The sequence below is a fragment of the Spodoptera frugiperda genome, chromosome 5 (assembly GCF_023101765.2).
Source record: "Spodoptera frugiperda isolate SF20-4 chromosome 5, AGI-APGP_CSIRO_Sfru_2.0, whole genome shotgun sequence".
NCBI lineage: Eukaryota > Metazoa > Arthropoda > Insecta > Lepidoptera > Noctuidae > Spodoptera > Spodoptera frugiperda.
In genome coordinates this window covers 6,665,210-6,684,318 of record NC_064216.1, presented here as the reverse complement: position 1 = coordinate 6,684,318, position 19,109 = coordinate 6,665,210, and the positions used below count along the sequence as shown (strand labels likewise).

At 37.2% G+C, this 19,109-nt stretch overlaps 2 protein-coding genes across 2 annotated transcripts; one reads left to right on the top strand and one right to left on the bottom strand.

Annotated features, from left to right (window-relative positions):
• Positions 1-193: 193 nt before the first annotated feature.
• LOC118281829 (26S proteasome non-ATPase regulatory subunit 14) lies at positions 194-2,469 on the top strand. Its single transcript, XM_035602568.2, has 4 exons — positions 194-362; positions 496-696; positions 830-986; positions 1,715-2,469. The coding sequence occupies exons 2-4, from the start codon at positions 519-521 to the stop codon at positions 2,313-2,315; spliced, it is 936 nt and encodes a 311-aa protein (XP_035458461.1). The 5' UTR covers positions 194-362; positions 496-518; the 3' UTR covers positions 2,316-2,469.
• Positions 2,457-19,050, bottom strand: LOC118272157 (uncharacterized). The gene is made up of 19 exons (XM_050693765.1): positions 18,677-19,050; positions 18,182-18,285; positions 15,450-15,689; positions 14,385-14,547; positions 13,597-13,735; positions 12,850-13,062; positions 11,221-11,422; positions 10,088-10,262; positions 9,041-9,226; positions 8,203-8,362; positions 7,495-7,612; positions 6,696-6,824; positions 5,621-5,784; positions 5,344-5,417; positions 4,216-4,344; positions 3,361-3,531; positions 2,995-3,062; positions 2,748-2,834; positions 2,457-2,677 (listed from the first exon to the last, which is right to left on the bottom strand). The coding sequence occupies exons 1-19, from the start codon at positions 18,954-18,956 to the stop codon at positions 2,489-2,491; spliced, it is 2,991 nt and encodes a 996-aa protein (XP_050549722.1). The 5' UTR covers positions 18,957-19,050; the 3' UTR covers positions 2,457-2,488.
• Positions 19,051-19,109: the final 59 nt, after the last annotated feature.

The window sequence follows — 19,109 nt, the reverse complement described above, 5'->3', positions numbered from 1 at the left end:
GGTAAGGCAGTGCGAGTAAAACAATATTGCCAGAAATGTAGTGAATGTTTTCTGAAATAACGGGAATAAAAACAAACTTTTGATTAATTTTATACTTAGCACTGAAAAATTGTTTAAAATGGTTTTTATTTTAACTACTATATTTTCAGTCTAATTTTACTTAAATTAAAAGGTTGGTATTTTATTGAGATCAATGACATTTTTTAACACCAAGCACACGTTCATGAGGTTGCAGTTTCGACGTGTGCTGTCATTTTCGTTTCCATAAATTGAAATCATTCGTTCCTTGTTTTAAATCCTATTCATTTTGGATTTTGGCCGGAGTTTTTCGGAAATAGTGTAAATGATAATAATTTGTTTGTGTAAGTACAATCTTGTTTTGCTTTAACTCATTTAATTCTATAAAGTTACAATAGATCAATCACCGACGCTGCTAACAAATAGATGTTGATGTTTCATGATGTGTGATGCTTACTTGACGACTTTGCTTTTTAGAGTGTAGAAGAAAAAAGTACAAAATGGATCGTCTTCTACGTCTTGGAGGAGGTATGGCTGGCTTGTCCCAAGCGCCGCCGCCAACGGATGCGCCTGCTGTTGATACTGCAGAGCAAGTATACATCTCATCTCTGGCATTGCTGAAGATGTTAAAACACGGTCGTGCTGGCGTACCTATGGAGGTCATGGGTCTCATGTTAGGTTGGTATAATGCCCTATGAACAAGTTAAATGCAAATGAAATAGTAAAAACTGCTGCATCATGGTTGGATATTTGTTTATATATTCAATTCCTTATTCTTTGTAATATTACAAGAAACTGTTTAAATTTCCAGGTGAATTCGTGGATGACTATACTGTGCGTGTGATTGACGTGTTTGCAATGCCTCAGACTGGTACTGGGGTATCAGTAGAGGCTGTAGACCCTGTCTTTCAAGCTAAAATGTTGGACATGCTCAAGCAGACCGGCAGACCTGAGATGGTGGTTGGATGGTTAGTATAGACAGTATAATCTCTATTTATAATAGTTTGGCAACATTTTTATTGTACTGTTTACATTTGTAACTGTGTTTACACTACACATTCTATTGCATTTAAATCTCGTAATAATTATGGCGGCACTAAACAGAATAATGGTGTTGGTGTAACCTTATCACTATTCATTTGATGTTATTTGCATAATCACAAAGCTAAAATATTTCAGTAAGTTATACTTGAGACCTTGTCAGTTTGTAAAATATTAACGAGTCATCTTGGACATTTAATTAGTTTCATATTTTTCTATGTGAAAATTGTCCTGTCATGAATATTTCATAACATTTCACAAATCAATATCAACAATGCATAAATGCAATGAGCATTCTTCTAGATGTGGTTATCACAATTGTTATGTGACAGGGTCTGTTAGTGATTATAGGGTCACTTCCTATTATAACAATTTAAATTGTGAAAAGTGAGTGTCCATTATGCAGTGGCATTACATGTTATTTTCAAAGTCAAAGCATTTATTTCAATTAATCCTAAATTAGGCACTATTGAAACATCAAATTGAATTGTCCATCAGTCCGTGAAGCTGGAGTGGAGAAGAACGAGCAAGAAACTCCATATATGTGCACATGTGTCTGCTATAATGTGCACCTCTGCTTACCCTGTCAGGTATAAAAGGTGAGACGATGAATATATGTTTGAGATTATACTTATTTGTTACTATTAATTTACAGGTACCACTCTCACCCTGGATTTGGCTGCTGGTTATCAGGTGTTGATATAAACACCCAGCAGTCATTTGAAGCTCTGTCAGAGAGGGCTGTTGCTGTTGTGGTTGACCCCATCCAGTCAGTGAAGGGTAAAGTAGTGATTGATGCTTTCCGCCTCATCAACCCTAACATGATGGTGCTCGGCCAGGAGCCAAGACAAACCACATCAAATTTGGGTCATCTCCAGAAACCATCAGTACAAGCCCTCATCCATGGACTGAACCGCCACTACTACTCCATCAGCATAAACTACAGGAAGAATGAATTGGAGCAGAAAATGTTGCTGAACCTCCACAAAAAGTCCTGGATGGATGGACTTACCTTATCAGACTACAAGGAACACTGTTCAATCAACGAGACCACAGTCACAGACATGTTGGAGTTAGCTAAAAATTACAATAAGGCATTAGAGGATGAAGAGAAAATGACTCCAGAACAGCTAGCCATTAAGAATGTAGGCAAACAGGATCCCAAGAGGCATCTAGAGGAGAAAGTCGATGTCCTGATGTCCAACAACATAGTGCAAGGTCTAGGAGCGATGCTTGACACCATGGTGTTCAAATGATCGTCATGTGAGACTTTTGTACTGTTACAAGTTAAGGCTATAGTAAAGTGGTAATAAACAAATCCAGTCTCACAGTTTTATCTATTGATTGTATGATACTTATAATTTACTTATTACTTAATGTACTAAAACAAAATAAAACACTTTTTCGTAATATTTTATTATAATTCAAATTAATAGAACAGTTGCTGGGGTGCTATTTCGTTACGAATTCTCGTTAGCTTCTTTTGGACTGTGGTATGAGCACGGAAATGTGCAAAATCAATGTCAAACATAGGTTTGAGTGTTTTTTGAGAGTTGACAATATCGCGAATGATTCTTCGTACTTTAATAAAAGCTTGTTCAGGATCATCCATTGCCACCTGTAAATATTAAACTCTATTGTACTAAACTTGTATGCTCAAAGTTACAAAAAATAAGTATGTGTCGTACCGTGTCCCAGAACAATCCTGGGTTTTTGCGATGGACGTGTTCATAGGGGTCTGTTAAGCCCGTCATGGGAGTGTCACATGGCAATAGCTAAATAGGAACATATCGGATTAGTATAATAGTTAGTGTTTCTAAACCTAAAGTAGTCACACTAAGAGGACACAACTATAATTTCTAGCACTTCAAAAGTTGCCAAACTGTTTGTTACTGGTATATGTTTAGATTTAGAAATATGAAATGTTCTAAATACCGTATCTGTTATTTGACGTAGGATTGTATCATCTTCAGTCTTTGAAAACCGAGGGGTGTATGTGTCCGCTGTAAGCAGAAAGGACCATTAAGTAATTAGACCAAGTAGGTTTAGGTATGGCATTAGCTAACGTGAATTATGGCCGACAAATATCTTAATCCAATATCTGTGCATTAGGACCACATTGCAACTCCTGTAAGCCAGGATCAGTAATAATCAGTATTGGAGGTCAATCAAAACAGCAGTGAAACAATGGACTTTGATACTTCCCAGGATCGTGAACGACTGTCTTGGTTCCCGCAACGAAAGACTACAAGATCAATGTAGGAGAAAAAAGTAGTAAGTAAATAAAAGATGAAATTTTACATAGCTGGGCGTTCATGTCGCTAGCTTGCAAGTATCCAGCTTCTGTCAGGAAGGCTATCCATAGATCCGACTCATCCATGGCGACCTGCGACTCTCGCCGTGACTGCCACTGTGCTGTTTGCCAAGGGATACGTGTGCTAATGGAACGTACTTGTCTTTCCCCTTCTTTGCCTGACAAATAGAAAAAAAAAACTAGTTAATTTTCGATGGCGTTGAATGTGTAGAGTACCAGAATGCGCATTTACTGTTTTTTTGCTCGCTAGATGGCGTTAATCTAATATGTGTGTTGGTACTGTTTGTCCAGTCGCTGTCTGAAAGTGAGTGGACGCTTATATATTATGCTGCCCCTATCCCAGAATGCTCTCAAACAATTCTACATTCGACAAAAGATCTAGTGAGAATTAGTGGTGCGCTAGTGAGAACTCCTGACTAGCGCCTCTAGCGGCGAATTGATACGTGTTAGTCTTCATTAGCATTTTGAGTGGAAAAAAGGAGGAAAGGACTGCCTCGTTGGTCGAGTGGCCGCAAGTGCGAGACCCCTTGCCCGGCGACAAGGGGTCTCGGGTTCGATTCCCGGGTGGGGCAAAGTATAACTGGGCTTTTTTCAGTTTTTCGAAAAATTCTCAGTAGTAGCACGGAGTCTGGAATTGTGCCCGATATATGGCAATAGCCTCATCCCCACATCCCTCACATGGGAGTTAAAACACAAATGGTGAAAAGTGGGTGAACATTGTATAGCGGCATTACATGCTGTAATGTGCACGTCTGTCTACCCCTTCGGGGATAAAAGGCGTGCCGTTGCATGCATTTTTGTAATCAATACTTGTGTATGACCAGACTTCAGATTATACTCACTATTAGATTCCATTGCTGGCTCCACCATAAGTCCGGCCACGTCTTGTTCAACTTCCCCGTGCTCGTCTTGTGAGGTAAACGTCACAGATTTCGAGTTTGAAGACTTGGAGCTGTCCGGTATAACTAAACCTGAGGTTGGAATGATTAGAGAATAAACTCAGGTATGTTTTGCTATTTGTAAGTGAATTGCCGAGCTAATTCGGGTTCGATTTCCTAAGTATTATTTTTCCAAAAAAACTCAGTACCTAATATCGAAAAGCTCGTAACTAATCGTGCCTTTAGTATTGTGTGATTCATAAAACGTACCTAACTTATAAAATGTGGTCTTTTGCGATACACTATGTGCATATTTTAATAAAAAGAACAAAAATTTACTTCTAACTCGTTCTAAGTTCACTTCGTTCCAATATTAAACACTCAGTGTCAGCAATGGCTCGAAATTATAGGAAAATGAAATTTCAAATGTAAGCAATTTTAAGATAGGTACGTTTCCTTTATGTCCCGTTTTATAGACACCTAGATGAAACTAGTTCAGAGCCGTATTACCGCTAAGGCTAAACTAGGCAAGTGTAGTGGTGGCCCGGAGGTTTAAGACGCACCGCTCCTAATAGATGAGGTTGCGGGTTCGCAACCTACCTACGGCAAGTACCTATGTGAATTTTTCCGAGTTATACGTACTTTCTAAGATTATTTAGACACAACTGCCGAACGGTGAAGGAAAGCATTGCGAGGAAACCTGGGCTTATAATTTCTGATTATAAGTTTGAAATCGCCAATCCGCATTGAGTAAGGGCGGAGATTAATGCTCAAACTTTTTCCGTGTGAGAAGAGGCTTTGTCCGTAGTGACAATTAATTAATAGGCTGTTGTTGATGTTAAAACTAGGCAAGTGCTTAGGGCGCCAGGTTACAGAGTACCCAACTGCTTATAGAGTGACGTCGACGCCAAAAAAAGGGACGTAATTTTTTTGTATGGCATATTTTACAACGCCTCTACCGGTCACCTGTAGAACTATACTAAAATAATAACTAAAAAATTTTGCTTCAAACTAATGAGTTTGAAGCAAAATAGTACCTCTACAATGGTAGAGGTACTGAACTAGAGTTTTATAGCTGCGCTTAGTTCTTACGATGAGAATGCGAGATGCTTGATTGTTTCGAGTACTTGTCTACTGGTTTTAGACGAGACGGCCGACATTCTGATCTATAACATAAGACAGGACATGTTCATGATTTCCATGAATGCAATACTTATGTAGGTAGGGTCTGTTGCCCAGGAACTGAATGAATACTAATTGTTTGGAAATACATTTACGATATGTACAGGAAAATCAGGAGTGGGGCAAGTATTTCTTTTATCGAGACTTAGAAATTGCTATCATAGAAAGTCCATATTTCGATTTTTACCTTTTCGCAACACGTTCCTGGTAAGATGCTTGGTTCTGCCCGTTGACATCGCTGGTATATTCAGCCGTGCCCTGTGACTCTTTGAACAAGGAATAAAGACTCCTTTCTTCCATACTACCTTTTTCTTGAGTTTGCTTCATTACTTCGTCTAAAGACGAAGTGCTCTAAACAAAGAAATATCAATAAAGCATACGCACTTTCACCAGTTATGTTATGAGTCTCATGTAGGTGGACATGTAGGTAGGTCTCGGTGCTCCTTACAGGTGTAGAGGTTGGCCGGGATGGTTGGGTAAAAATCTCACACTCCCTAGTATTTTAGCCCCAAAAAGCTAGACGCCTTTTAAAGGTTTCCCAACGTCACAAAAAAAAAATAGATTCCAAAATCTGTGCTAAAACTAAGAATGTTGGTGCAACACGGGGAATCAAACCGAATCGATAGTTACTCAGTACTAACGCAAAATAATAGGTATGAGTAATATGATATGACCACTCGATCGACGAGGCAATCACATACACGGAATTGCATGTAAGTACACAATACATAGTATAGGTAGGTTTGTATATAAATACGGTTTGAAATAGGTACTATCTACAATCAAGAGGCAAATAATACGATATGCATACAAGATCCAGGTGTTATGTAGCTAATTGAGTTACACTTTGTATATTCAGGTATAGTTTACCCGATTCCGTAGAGCTAGACGACAGAGCAATTAGCAACTTTGATGAGCTACTTAAACTTGTCTACGGACTTGGGTGCAGCTATAAAATCATGAGCCATAACTGTCTCGTCATAAGTGCGCCATTGGTGGCCATAAATAATTAGACAGACATAAAAAAGACGAACATAAACTTAATTAGAAATCAGAACACCTTCGGAGAATATACCTATTTTGTTTTTATAATAACTATCGTGAGACATACTAAATTAACCAAAAAGCTCTACTAGTTTGCACAGAGGTTAGTTTTGTTTAGTTAGTCACAGAGGGACTCTTCATTTAATGTTAAAATTGAGAGGCATGTTGAGATATACACCTCAATTTTAAAATTACAGGCTTTTAAATAAAGGACATACTGAATTTAAAAGTGCGAGTATGTTGTAGCCTTTGGCGTATTCTTTATTTGCTCGAGCTTCACTGTCCATCATCAGGGAGCATTCCGATTCTATCATAAATTCACTCTGCTCTTTTTCATCCGGGAGACTCTGAAACATTAATCGTAAAGTAAATCTGAAACAGCAGAGCATAATTTTTGCATGAAAAATACATATAGAACATGCGGTTTAATTTTAATTGATAAAATACATATTATATTTACTGCTAGCTTTTGCACGCACGCTTTAATTATACAATAATTTTCCTCTTGAATCAGTATAAAAACCGCATCAAAATCAGTTGCGCAGTTTTTACATAGGTACAGACAGCGAAAAAGACATTGTTTTATGGTGCTTTTCTACTGTGTACTATGTAGCTACGCTACGAAGACGTAATAGCTAAGCTGTGAAACTATGTGACCGTTTCCACTGATACTAAGCTATGAAGCTGTGCAAGGAAGTTGCGCAGATCGAGTATGCGATGTATCAATAGTAAAGAAGACATCCATAGCACGTAACTTTCCATATAAAAAACATAGCTTAGCTGAGTCTCTTTCCACCAATGCTACGCTATGTGTACCAATGAATATGATTGGTGGAAGCCAATCGCATTCACAGCAACGTAACATAACACATCTTTGGTAGAAAAGCAACTTATACTATGTACATTACTTAGTAAACTGATTAGATTAGAACAACATAACTGGAATTTACGACAGATAACGTGAGTAAATCCAAGTTAATATTGTGTTGATTGAAGTAATATTTAATTATATAGTACCAGTATGATCTCGTTTATAATCCCGGTGATTATAATCCGACCCGATAGCAGAACTTGTAGGGTGGAGCGCTCCATGGGCGTCTCGAGAGACATGCGTTCTCGAGTACTCTTACGATACCTGACGTTGGAAATTATATAATTATGTCGAGTATTTTCCTATGAAATTGCTGTTAGCAAATTCTATATTGCTTTTTTTGATGGGTGAAAATCATCCTATTACTTCTACCGCCTTGGGCGAGGCGAGATGTCAGACTCTTACTGACTAAAAACCACCCCGTTCCTTCTCCTGCTTTTCGAGCCGGAGCTCCGGTAAACCCGCTAGGTAGTCCGCAGCTCCGGAAATTCTATATTGCTAGGTACTGATTTGGTATTATGATTAAGTAGGTACTGTAGTTGGATAAGAAATATTTATTTTCGTGTTTGTACTTTTATTGTTCTCCAAAAGGAGTATGGGATCTATGTAGCGTTAAGTTACAGTAGCCTCTACTTGTCGTTGATTTAGTTCATACTATGGAAGTAGTGCATTTAAATTTCCAAACAAATTGATTTAGCCGAACACAATATATGATATGTAGTTTCTATTTCTGTTGTCTCAAAAATAATACAACGAAAATATATAAATATACAACGACATATCGAAATCACCCTGATCCACCGAGTCGAGTCAGAAATCAATACATACAATAATACATAATACAATTTCCTTACGTTTTCCGTCGCTCTTGTATAGTTGATAAGGATTTCCTATCCATGTACGTCGCGAGGATCATATACGGCCTGTATCCACGTAATTTCAGCATCAAAGCTGCGGGTAAATCCAAACACACGATCTTCACTTTTCCTTCTGTTACGAAAGCTTCCTCTCGACCTACGGAGTAATATAATATTTACGTAAAACATACGTAACCTTGTATAGCTTTTGTTATACGCGGACCCTTTTTTAGGTTGCTTTTTGTAACCTAGAGGTTAGGATTCAAATGAGGTTTAACATTTTTTGGTTTGAAAAGAAGGTGCCCATACAAAATGGTAGATTAAGCACTGTACAACCAATAGATACAAAAATAGAAAGGGTTTACGAAACAATTGTGTTGCGAATTTTTACTTTGTATTTTTAAATGTAGTCGCTCGGATTTTGTTTCACACATATTTCACATGCATATACAGACCCATTCTAAAATATTTAATAACATCATTAGTCAATTTGACGAAGTAATTTAATATTGAAGTGTTTATGATAGGTGGATTTCCTGTTACAGGTGCTACGAGTGACAGGCGTAGCACTACGTAGCGCTCCGTAGCACTCCGTAGCACTGATGCGTAGCTAAGGCAACTCGTTATTCGAGCGAATGTTGATGAATTGGTTGACATTATTTTTTATATAAATCCTGGTTGATATGAGTAGACTTAGTAGACTTTTACGTGTAATTTACTGAATGGATATGAAAGAGATAGAGATAAATTTATAGTCAGAAACAACACATGTGTTATTTGCTACAATCACGCGATAGTGACGCTAAAGTTAATGATACAAATAAAAACGTTATACTTAATCCATAAGACTCTCCATCCATTTCAGTATACGTGAGGAAGTCGCCAGCCAGTAGCATGTCATCAAACTTGCTTCTAGTGATTTCTATGTAGTGGTCTACGAAGTGGAAGGAGGCGGTGGTGTGACGGAGCGCGAGCTGTATGTTGGCACTACATTCTTTCGCTAGGCGACGTGATAGATTGCCTGCAATGTGTAAAAACATCGGTATAGTACATGTTGAGTATTGACATGGTTTATGTTTACATACATAACATAAGATCAGTTTTTTTTCTAGATAGAGTGTAAACTTGGGTTAGGAAACAGTTCAAGGGGTGATAGTACTTTACCCAACCTACTTACAATGATAACCGAATGAGATAGTATAAAGTATAAAATTAAAATATATAATAATACTTTGCTTGATTACGGGGAAATACTCTTTTTCAATAACAAAAGTTCTTACGCTAACTCACAAACTATTTTACTATAAACTATTGCGTTACCAAGTCACCATCCTATAAAAAGCCTAGACCTTCACACGAAAAGCCTGCTTCCTCGATGTAAATAATTAAGTAGTTATGTGTTTTTGAACAGTCGTAGGTACATAAGTAATCAATAAATAATCGATTAGGTTGACACCATTAGTACATATGGTTGGTATCAATGTGTTTTGTATTATCACATATTTTTATAAATATGGACACAAAAAAACTAAAAGAAAATAGACATAGTTTATGACTTTACCGTACCGCTACGCCTATTTTTCCCCTAAGGGGTAGGCAGAGGTGCACATTACGGCTCGTAATACCCCTGTATAATGTACACCTAATACACAATAGGCTCACCCCCTATAACATGATACTATAACATGAATGGTGAAAAGTAACTGACCCTAGTTTATAACTACTTTTAGTTTATAACTATAGGTATATAGGTAGATGACACTATCATAACGTAATTCTAGATTCTAACGTACATATTACAGATAGAACAGTATACACAAAGTTTAAGTAAGACTTCTTCGCTAACTACCTGTTCTTAGAAGCAATTAAAACTTATATTTACCTTTGCCGACCCCCTCGTGTCCTACTAGCACAACGATAGGTACATCCTGCGTATCCGCGGGCGGGATGTAAGGTGAGATGCGGGCCTTCGAGAGTTGTTGGATGTAGAGCAGCCGCAGTAACTTTCGCGTGGTGTGCATAGTTATGTCAGGGTTGAAACCCATCATCAGAGTGCGCTGCAAACCAAAGTTTAGAGCAAGAATCCTTTAATTGTAGTATGATGCTACACTCCTCGTCAGTTTCATGTCAGTTAGTTTTAGCTAATTGTTGCTCTAATCGTGAATAGTTTGTCTCGTGTGAGCTTAATGTAGGTACTATGATATTAATTTATGTCATTGCTTGGGCAAAGGTTGAGCTATTATGTCATTATTCATTTGGGACTCGTTTTATAGATGATGTCGTTCAAAATATTCAAGGAATTTTGTTATTAGTCCAGTAACGTTCAATAACGCTGTTTTTTCAGCATTTTAATTTGGGATACTAGAGTTGAGGCGTGTGGAGTTAGAAACTTGGTTCTAGAAGATACTCATATTGGTTAAGTTTCGGACATTATGAATCATGATTTTGTCTTATCAACATTTAACATGTAAGTATTTTTAGTGACATGAAGTTATTCACAAATAGCGCGACTATGCGGTCACCAAGGTCGCGCAGTTTGAACCAGCGGTTTTCGGCTGCGGTTTGACGCTGAATATTAGGGTTTTGCTATAACAAGGCGCGACTGGAAACCGCGCAATTTACAACATCTAACTTTCATATTACATTGTGTTCGGGACGGTTTGCGAGCGGGGTTTTAGTGAGAGAATTGTCCGTATAGCTTGGGCTTTTAGTAAAGTATTCACGACGCACCTACAGCTATCATTCACCTGTCATTGTGAATGTATGTTAGTATTTTATTTCGTACGTCTATCGTAGAAGTGATGTAGGTAAGGCCTGCATGGCTGACAGGAGTTATATGTAAAACACAACAGTTATAAAATAATAAATTGACGGAATGGTATTCCTTTGTAAAAGTACTTACCTTTAAGAAAGAAACAATTTTGAGGCACTACAAGTCAATAGCAATACCTATTAAAAAGCAATTTAGTATAAAACTAGATAGGGTTCCGTACAAAATAGGTGTAATCTTATTACCTGTTCGACGGGATCGAGTTCCGCAGCGTCTAAGCTGAGTAACATGGAAAATGTGTTGATTACAACACTTTTATAACAAGGTATCGAGCAAATAGGGTTTGCTCGAAGATCGAGCACGAGCAGACGTCGCAACTGACTCATGTACACAGCAAGTTCAAGCAAAATGCTAAACCGGTTGTTGCGCAGATGAAGCTCCCGAAGTCTGTATAGAATAAAATACTTTATTAATTAATAGATAAGGTAGAAGATACACTTGCAACTAAGTAAGACTTTTGTAATTCGATTGATTTCTATTGCTAATTGACGGTGCTCGTTATGCATCATGAGAAGTCTTTTACATTGAATTTGAAAGTCATTGGATCTTTAGGGGTTCCAAATAAATTCTTGTTTGATGTTTTAAGTAGTTCATAGCCATCATAGATTAGCTATGTAGTTACCAATATATTCTGAGTACTAATAACGGTTAAACCGATGGGAACGAAATTAAGACAGTAGATACCACGCCATTTTTATTTTTCGTTTTAAAAGACCGATATTTTTCTCATCCCCTATTTTCTACTGTTGAGGACCCAGTAAGTATATTATGAAACATCGAGGCGCTGTGTACGTGAAATAAATAAAACATTAAGGGAATGGAAACCACATACAGTAGCGTTGAAACAGAACAAGTGAAACGGATCAAACAGTAAATTCATTTATTTTGCTCATTCGTACTATTCTTTATCCAGTGAGGCAATCATTTCTCGTAATTCTTTTTGAAATTATATGTACTCTACCTACTTACATTATACATCGAAAAATATGAATAAGCTTGTAATTTAATGATTTCACGTATGATTAAGCATAATCTCATTATATTTTCCTGGCAACAAGACCCAACCATTACAACTTTTATTTATTTCAATTAATGCACAAAATAAGAAAATAATATGACTTAAGGATTTATGTTATTCTCTACTGGCCAACCCTTTTTTTAAGGGGGGAAAATCATCCAATGACGTCCATCCCGTCTTGGGAGAGAGGGAGTGTCAGACTCTTACTGACTAAAAACCACCCCGTCCACTGGCCAACCTTAGGATTAACGATTTTCTCATTTTATCGCTCGCTATATCATCTTTTCCATAGGACTGACCGACAGATTGATAAACAATTTGACTTTACGTAGTACGTGGTTCAACCTGCAATTAATGACGCAAATAGCGCAATTTATTACTGTTGGTGCCTACGCCCTGCAGAATTGAAACGTAATGTACATCCTTTGTTTCATTCGTTAGCGCACGTAGGTTGAATCAGCACAGATTGGGCATTGTGGTTGAGCCGGGTGACATCATTACCAAAATGAAGAACCAGTGTAAGAAGACCATGTAGTATTGGAGAGTAGTATACAGTGATGTGTCATATTATATTGGTCATATGTGTTTTTGCGGTTGTTTGTCAATTTTTCATAGATAGGTATTAGATTATTTTTATGGTGTAAAATTGTGTTTAATATGTCTACTACACACCTGGTTGGAGAGTAATTTTCATTTGAATTACGAAAAAACTGGAAAAATAGGCCTAAAGAATGGAAAAAGGAACAACTCCTTGTTGACACCATGCTAAGCTATAAACTAAAAAAATACCACTCACCTAGTACAATACGAAAACATTTTCATTGACGTCAGATTATTTTCATTCAGGTTTAGATATTCTAGGTGCAATAAGGTCCAAAGTCCTTTGTTAGGTCCGAACTCGCAACTAGATATATTATTGTAAGATACATCCAGCCAGAGCAGGCGCAGGTGGTTCAAGTTCTCGAGACGTTGGATGTGGTTGAATGATAAGTCCAACCGTCGAAGGTATCTGGATGGAAGAAGACATAGTTTCTGATCAATACTTATTTTAAAGATAATAAGATATAATTCTGCTTCAGCGGTGGATATGATGTTTTTTGCTATGAAGAAAAGAATCTTCAAAAACTTTTAACAAATTGGTTGATTGCTTTTTTCATGACCAACAGTATTTGAAAGTCAGTTTGTCGGTCAGTTTGTGTCATTAAATGAAAATGAAATTAATTTAATTAGCAAATAGGCTGCACAAAGAGTACATTTACGCGTCAACATTATTATAAAAAAAAATCTAGATTAGTTCGGAATTTCTTAACGTACTACTCTGAGAGATCATTGTCTCTTTTAAATTCCAGACAATATATGAAAAAAAAAACAACAAGACTACAACCAATGAGGAGTTGTAAGCAAGTGAATGGCTGGGTTGAGCACGATAGCAATCGGTCTCTTGGTCGAATAACATAACTGATGTACGTAACATTTACCTCGTAGGTTTTGTTGATTTCAGTTTAAAAGATTAATTAATAACCTATAGTATAGACAAACGTACTTTAAACTCTCCAGCCCCGTTATAGCCTTGATATTATTATGCGACAAGTCCAACACAGTTATCGACCAGAACGCAGACAAATCTCTAATTCGTTTTACCGAATTGTATTTGTAGTGCACTTCTGTAAGGAACCATTGAGCTGAAAATTGAAAAGGGTAACATGAAACTTGTGCCAAGAGCTTGCGTCTACATTTCCGCAAACAGTTCAAGTTTGTGCGGAATGTGTAACAGCCTGTATAGCAACAGGGTAAGTGTAAACATCGATCATACTGTATATTTGTGTACTTAGGTAACTACATTGTTTCATTGCTTAGTAGTTTCGTCGGGCGTATAGTAAAATGGTTTTGTCTTCTATATTTTGCGTTTGGTTATTTCTACAGGTGGGTTTTGCCAATAAAATTATGGTGAGGTTGACTGAAAATTTTGTAGCAGGTTCAAAACACCTGATAATTCTTGATTGTTGCATGATATAATTCTTAATTTTTACCCGACTGAAAGAAGGAAGTTTTTGATCTTAAACCTCAGACGTCGGTTTAGAATGTCCGTAACAATGGAAAAGTTAGGATATGTGTACAATCTATACATTGCTACTAAGACAATGAAGTGGTATTTGATCAACTCTAATCCTTCTCCTGTCCTTCCGAATCGGACGATGATCGGTTTTACTTACCGAAATAAATACCGATATACGATATGACCCATCGAATGTAAAAAATACGGTTATCATATTCTAAATAGAATTTTCTTTCTTTATCCGTTTTAGCAATATACCATTGAATAAAACTTACGTGTGGTATATTCCAAAACTGTTGCGAGTCTATTGAAATCCACTGACAAGAACTGCAGGTACGGGAGAAAAGACAATACCGTCAATTCTGTCAGCAAGTTTGATGATAAATTCAAATAGACTAAGAATTTATAGTGCTGCAGAACATCAATGTTCATTAGATGCTGAAACAACGAAATATGATGTAGAAAATACTTTTTTTAAGCCGTAATATTCTATCTACGAGATAGTTAGTATATATCCAAATGAAATGTTCGAATTCGTGAAGTAATATATTCCAACTAAACCCAATTAATTAAGTATTTTGAATGACAGTTTTGACAATGGCTCGAATGAAAAGAGTAAAGTCCCTTCACCAATATTCCTCTGACCAAGAACATATTTTTTTTGCTACGAACATTATTACAACTGATAGGACTAAACTCGACAGTGGCGCCATCTCAACAAAACAACAGCCCTCATTTCAAAAAATATCTCACCAAAATTAAATACAGTTTGAGATACCTTAGACCCGTATTCTATAAATCTGTTTACAAGACAAGAGTTGAGATAAGTAAGCCGGCTGTCAGTTCTAATTGTGGATCAAGGTTCATGTTAGAATGTTATTCTAGATGCGGGCTATTCTCAGGGACTATTCAAATAAAGACGTTGGCTAGCCTAGGGGCGTATTCAAGTACTAGCACATCAAACTAAACTAATTTGTCAATATTTTTTATTGGAATTTCGACCTTCTATTAAAACCATAAAGTTAAAAATTCAATTTGATTGAAAGGAGTAGCTTGACCTGCTGGCATCTGTATTTTAAGTTACTATGGTGCAGTGTTACTGTTTAAATCAGTAAGTGTCCTTCTTGACGTGACGTGTATGTGTGTACTTTGGTGTACTCTGTCAAAGCTTGTAGTCAATGTTTGGAACCTGTACGTCAAGATATTTGTATGACAGGCAAAGGCATTTGCGCATTGATTTGTGGTGAACGCAGTAATGTATACTTAGACGTCGTATTTCTACTTTAAGACCAATTAAGTACCAAGTAATTTGAAAAATGCGAATTTTATGTATGTTATACCTTCGATGAAAGATCCAATTTGATAAAAACAAGGTCTCCCAAGATAGGAGTGCGGTGGAGGTACGTCAGACAAGCGGTGACCATGTCTCTGGTCAGCACACCACCAGTCAGCTCCGGCACATCTTCTAGCTCACGTATCCTCACTACAGGCGAAAACACATCGGCATACAGATCAGGATACATGTAGAAACAGCCCCAGTAGTTGTCTTCGTTCATTAGATTCGTCACGTGTTTTGGAAACTGAAATATTAATTTAATATGAAACATAAAACAACAAACGCAATTGGTTTTTAGGGTTCCGTAGCCAAATGGCAAAAAACGGAACCCTTATAGATTCGTCATGTCTGTCTGTCTGTCTGTCTGTCTGTCCGTCCGTCCGTCCGTCCGTATGTCACAGCCATTTATAGAAATTTAAAAAAAAAAATTTTTTTCAGCTAACATATCCGTGATGGGTGTCTATGGATAGGTCTTTAAAAAAGACATTGAGGTTTCTAAAACCATTTTTCGTCAAAATCAGCCGTTTGAAAGTTAGACGCTTCCAAAGTGGAAAAATGAGTGTCCCCCCCCTCTAACTTTTAAAATAAGAGAGTGAGAAAACTAAAAAAAATATATGCTGTAGATTTCAATAGAAATTTTAAGAAATAAAACATTCAAAAACCGGAAATATAACTTTGTCGTTCATAAATACAAACACTATGTAAAACCAAGTTATTTTATAACTTTTATATTATGTCATCTACTTGCTGTTACGGAACCCTTCATGGGCGGTCCGACTCGCACTTGGCCGGTTTTTTATCTACCTAGCAACTGGACGGATTTTCATAAAATTTGTTTTATAGATATGAGATAAATGAATTCATGCGATATTTTTCATCTCAATAAGGCGAAAGAGCGACACGCAAAAAGTTGAAAATAAATGCGAATTTTTACACAAAAAAGGCTGGCCCTCGAAAAATCACAGCGAGATTTTGGCGAACATAAAAATAAAACAGAGGTCAGTCGAAATGTCTTTACCTGTGGGTAATATTCTGCTAAAGAGGTGAGGAAATGTGACCCTACTCCAGGGAACCATCATTCATTAAATTGTACGGTCCCGACAGCCTTGTTCACAAGCACTTTTACCTCATACTATATGTATATCTTTATACATATCTTTGTCCGGTGGCAGAATTAGGACTTTATAATTAAATAATTAAAAAAAGGCAGAATATTTTTTTTTATTTCAATGACTATAACAAAGAAGGGAATTGCGGATTTTATTTGTTAACTAAATGTTGACCATCACGTCGGACAGTCTTGGAATCTGGCTTCAATTCCGCGCCACCCGTAGAAGGGCCGTCGGGATGTCATTAACCTCGCGACGATATTTTCTTTTAATTTGAGATATCTGGGGCGGTTTCAAAACTTTACTGTTTGAGGTACCCCCACAGTCAAAAGTCCATGGGGGTAAGATCCGGCGACATGGGTGGCCTTTGTCAGCAAAACGACTTATTAATTTGTTAGGGAACAAATCACGAAGAAGCGCTATGGTAATTTGCAGTGTGAGGCGTGGCGCCATTTGATGGAATTATGTCTTGAACTGTAGGCAGGATGTTCTCTTAATTTTGGCAGAAAAAAATCGGTAAGCATTCGCCGATAAGAAACGGCGGTCACAGTAATGACTTGTCCTTGACGATTTTCAAAAAAATAGGGACCGATTATTCCTCTGCTTGACAATGCACAGCAAACCGTCACTTTGGGACTGTGAAGTGGCTTTGATGTTTCAATTGTGGGTTCTGTCCTATAGGTGAAAAAATGACATTCCGTTTATTTACATTCCATTTAAATGAAAATGGGCTTAATTACTTCAAAAGATTGTGTTCATCGTACGAAATCGTGCACATTTTTCGCAGAAACTTGCGCAAATTGTAATTTAGGCTTGCGCTAGCACAATTTGAATTTTAAAGGGGTGAAGTTTTAAGGTCCTTTTTATTATTTCGTGCACAATCATTTTTGGAGCCCTAGAGCAGCCGCTTTTACGCACGGACTGTCGCGGGTTATCACGAAAACTGTTCATGCGACAAGTTGTTGTCATCAGTCCTCGACCTTCGACTAGGTACCGGCCGCGGATTATTTGCTGCTGAACTGGTTGCTCTGAACCTTCGCACCCACAATCGAATCAAATCTTCGCTTAACGCATCACGTAACCGTCGGATATTGTACCGCGAACAAAATCTTCGACGAGCAATAGCACAGAAATCGTTTGCTAAAATAAGCTGATTGCGAACGCACGTGACCCGTCCACTGCGACATCGTGGCTAAGGAATCCGCACAATGACGAATCGAAAGAGACCACCTCGTCCGCCCCTCCGCTAACGGTTCTACAATAGTTTGAAATTTAAATCCTAATTCTGCCACCGGACACCCATACAAACCTTTTCATAACTGCCCAGTATACAAGTAGGTGTACATACTTGTGTGTAAAAAGTGCTTGTAAACTGAAGGCTCACCTTCAGTAAATTCATAAATATTTGCATCGAAAATTAACGAATAACTTAGAGTTTGTAGGCCGTAAAGTTACAAGAATTTTAATATAACTTGTACAACATCTTGTAAAAATAAATTGTTATTTAATTATGGCAACAAAATGTTTATGTCGTACATTTGACGTTGAATTTTGCTTGTAAGAAAGTAGGTATGTAATAAAAACGTGTTTTTATGAGTTTCATTTAATTTTGGAAATGTTTGTGTACCTCTTCCCTGAGTAACTCTTCATCCTTCTTGACTGACTCTTCTGCAAGTTCTGTCATGGATCCATCTCCTAAGGACTTGGTTCTATGTCTCAAAACGCTATGAACTGAAACAATGATAATGAAAGACATGATTGAATCACTGGAAGTCGATCGACATTCATTATTAATTTACAAGTAAACTGTTTTTGAGTATTCTACATAATTTTTGTATCGCAATGTTTTTGCTTGCTGAGCAAAATACGCTTTGATGAATTTAAATTTCTATTGAACCTAATAACAAGAATATACATTTGATTTAGCTATAGTTACGATTCTCGACTTGACTCGATCTATGGGAGTGTGATGTTTAATAACCTAAAGCTTTCTTCAATAAATGCTCCAACACAAAAAATATTATTCAAACTGTACCTAGTTCCAGAGATTAGCATTTTCAAATAAACGAACTCTTCAGATTTATATAGGAAAGTAATGATAGTAGTGTAACACGTAGCATACTTGACGGCGTAAATCCGGCTGGAACAACCCCGTGTGGTCTGATTACATAGTTGATCTTCGAGGGTTCTGAAGCCCAATCCTTTGCTTCAGAGCCTCCAGCAGCTTCGAATGATTCTTTCTGGCTAAATGACTCTTTCTGGCTAAATGACTCTTTCTGGCTAGAGGTTCTCTCAGACGACATGTGCTCCTCATAGCTCGGACGCACATTCTCAATCACATTTACATAGTCACTTGGTTTAGTTTGGGACTCAATAGAGTGTCTACTCGTCTCAGATTCCATTTATTAAGACCCTATTAATTATAATTCACAAAGAAAATAGTATTTAAGTTAAAATGTTATTGTAAAATCAGTATTACATTTAGTGACTTGAAAATGTCACATTTCATGACACTTATTACTTTATAAATTTATGAAATTAGGTTACCGTACATC

Coding starts and splice junctions, on each gene's coding strand:
- LOC118281829 (XM_035602568.2), top strand. CDS start 519: ATGGATCGTCTTCTACGTCTTGGAGGAGGTATGGCTGGCTTGTCCCAA. Junction 697..829: donor GGTCATGGGTCTCATGTTAG/GTTGGTATAATG, acceptor TTAAATTTCCAG/GTGAATTCGTGGATGACTAT. Junction 987..1,714: donor CCTGAGATGGTGGTTGGATG/GTTAGTATAGAC, acceptor ATTAATTTACAG/GTACCACTCTCACCCTGGAT.
- LOC118272157 (XM_050693765.1), bottom strand. CDS start 18,956: ATGGAATCTGAGACGAGTAGACACTCTATTGAGTCCCAAACTAAACCA. Junction 10,263..11,220: donor AACTCGATCCCGTCGAACAG/GTAATAAGATTA, acceptor TTTGGTTTGCAG/CGCACTCTGATGATGGGTTT. Junction 5,418..5,620: donor CAGGAACGTGTTGCGAAAAG/GTAAAAATCGAA, acceptor CTTATGTTATAG/ATCAGAATGTCGGCCGTCTC.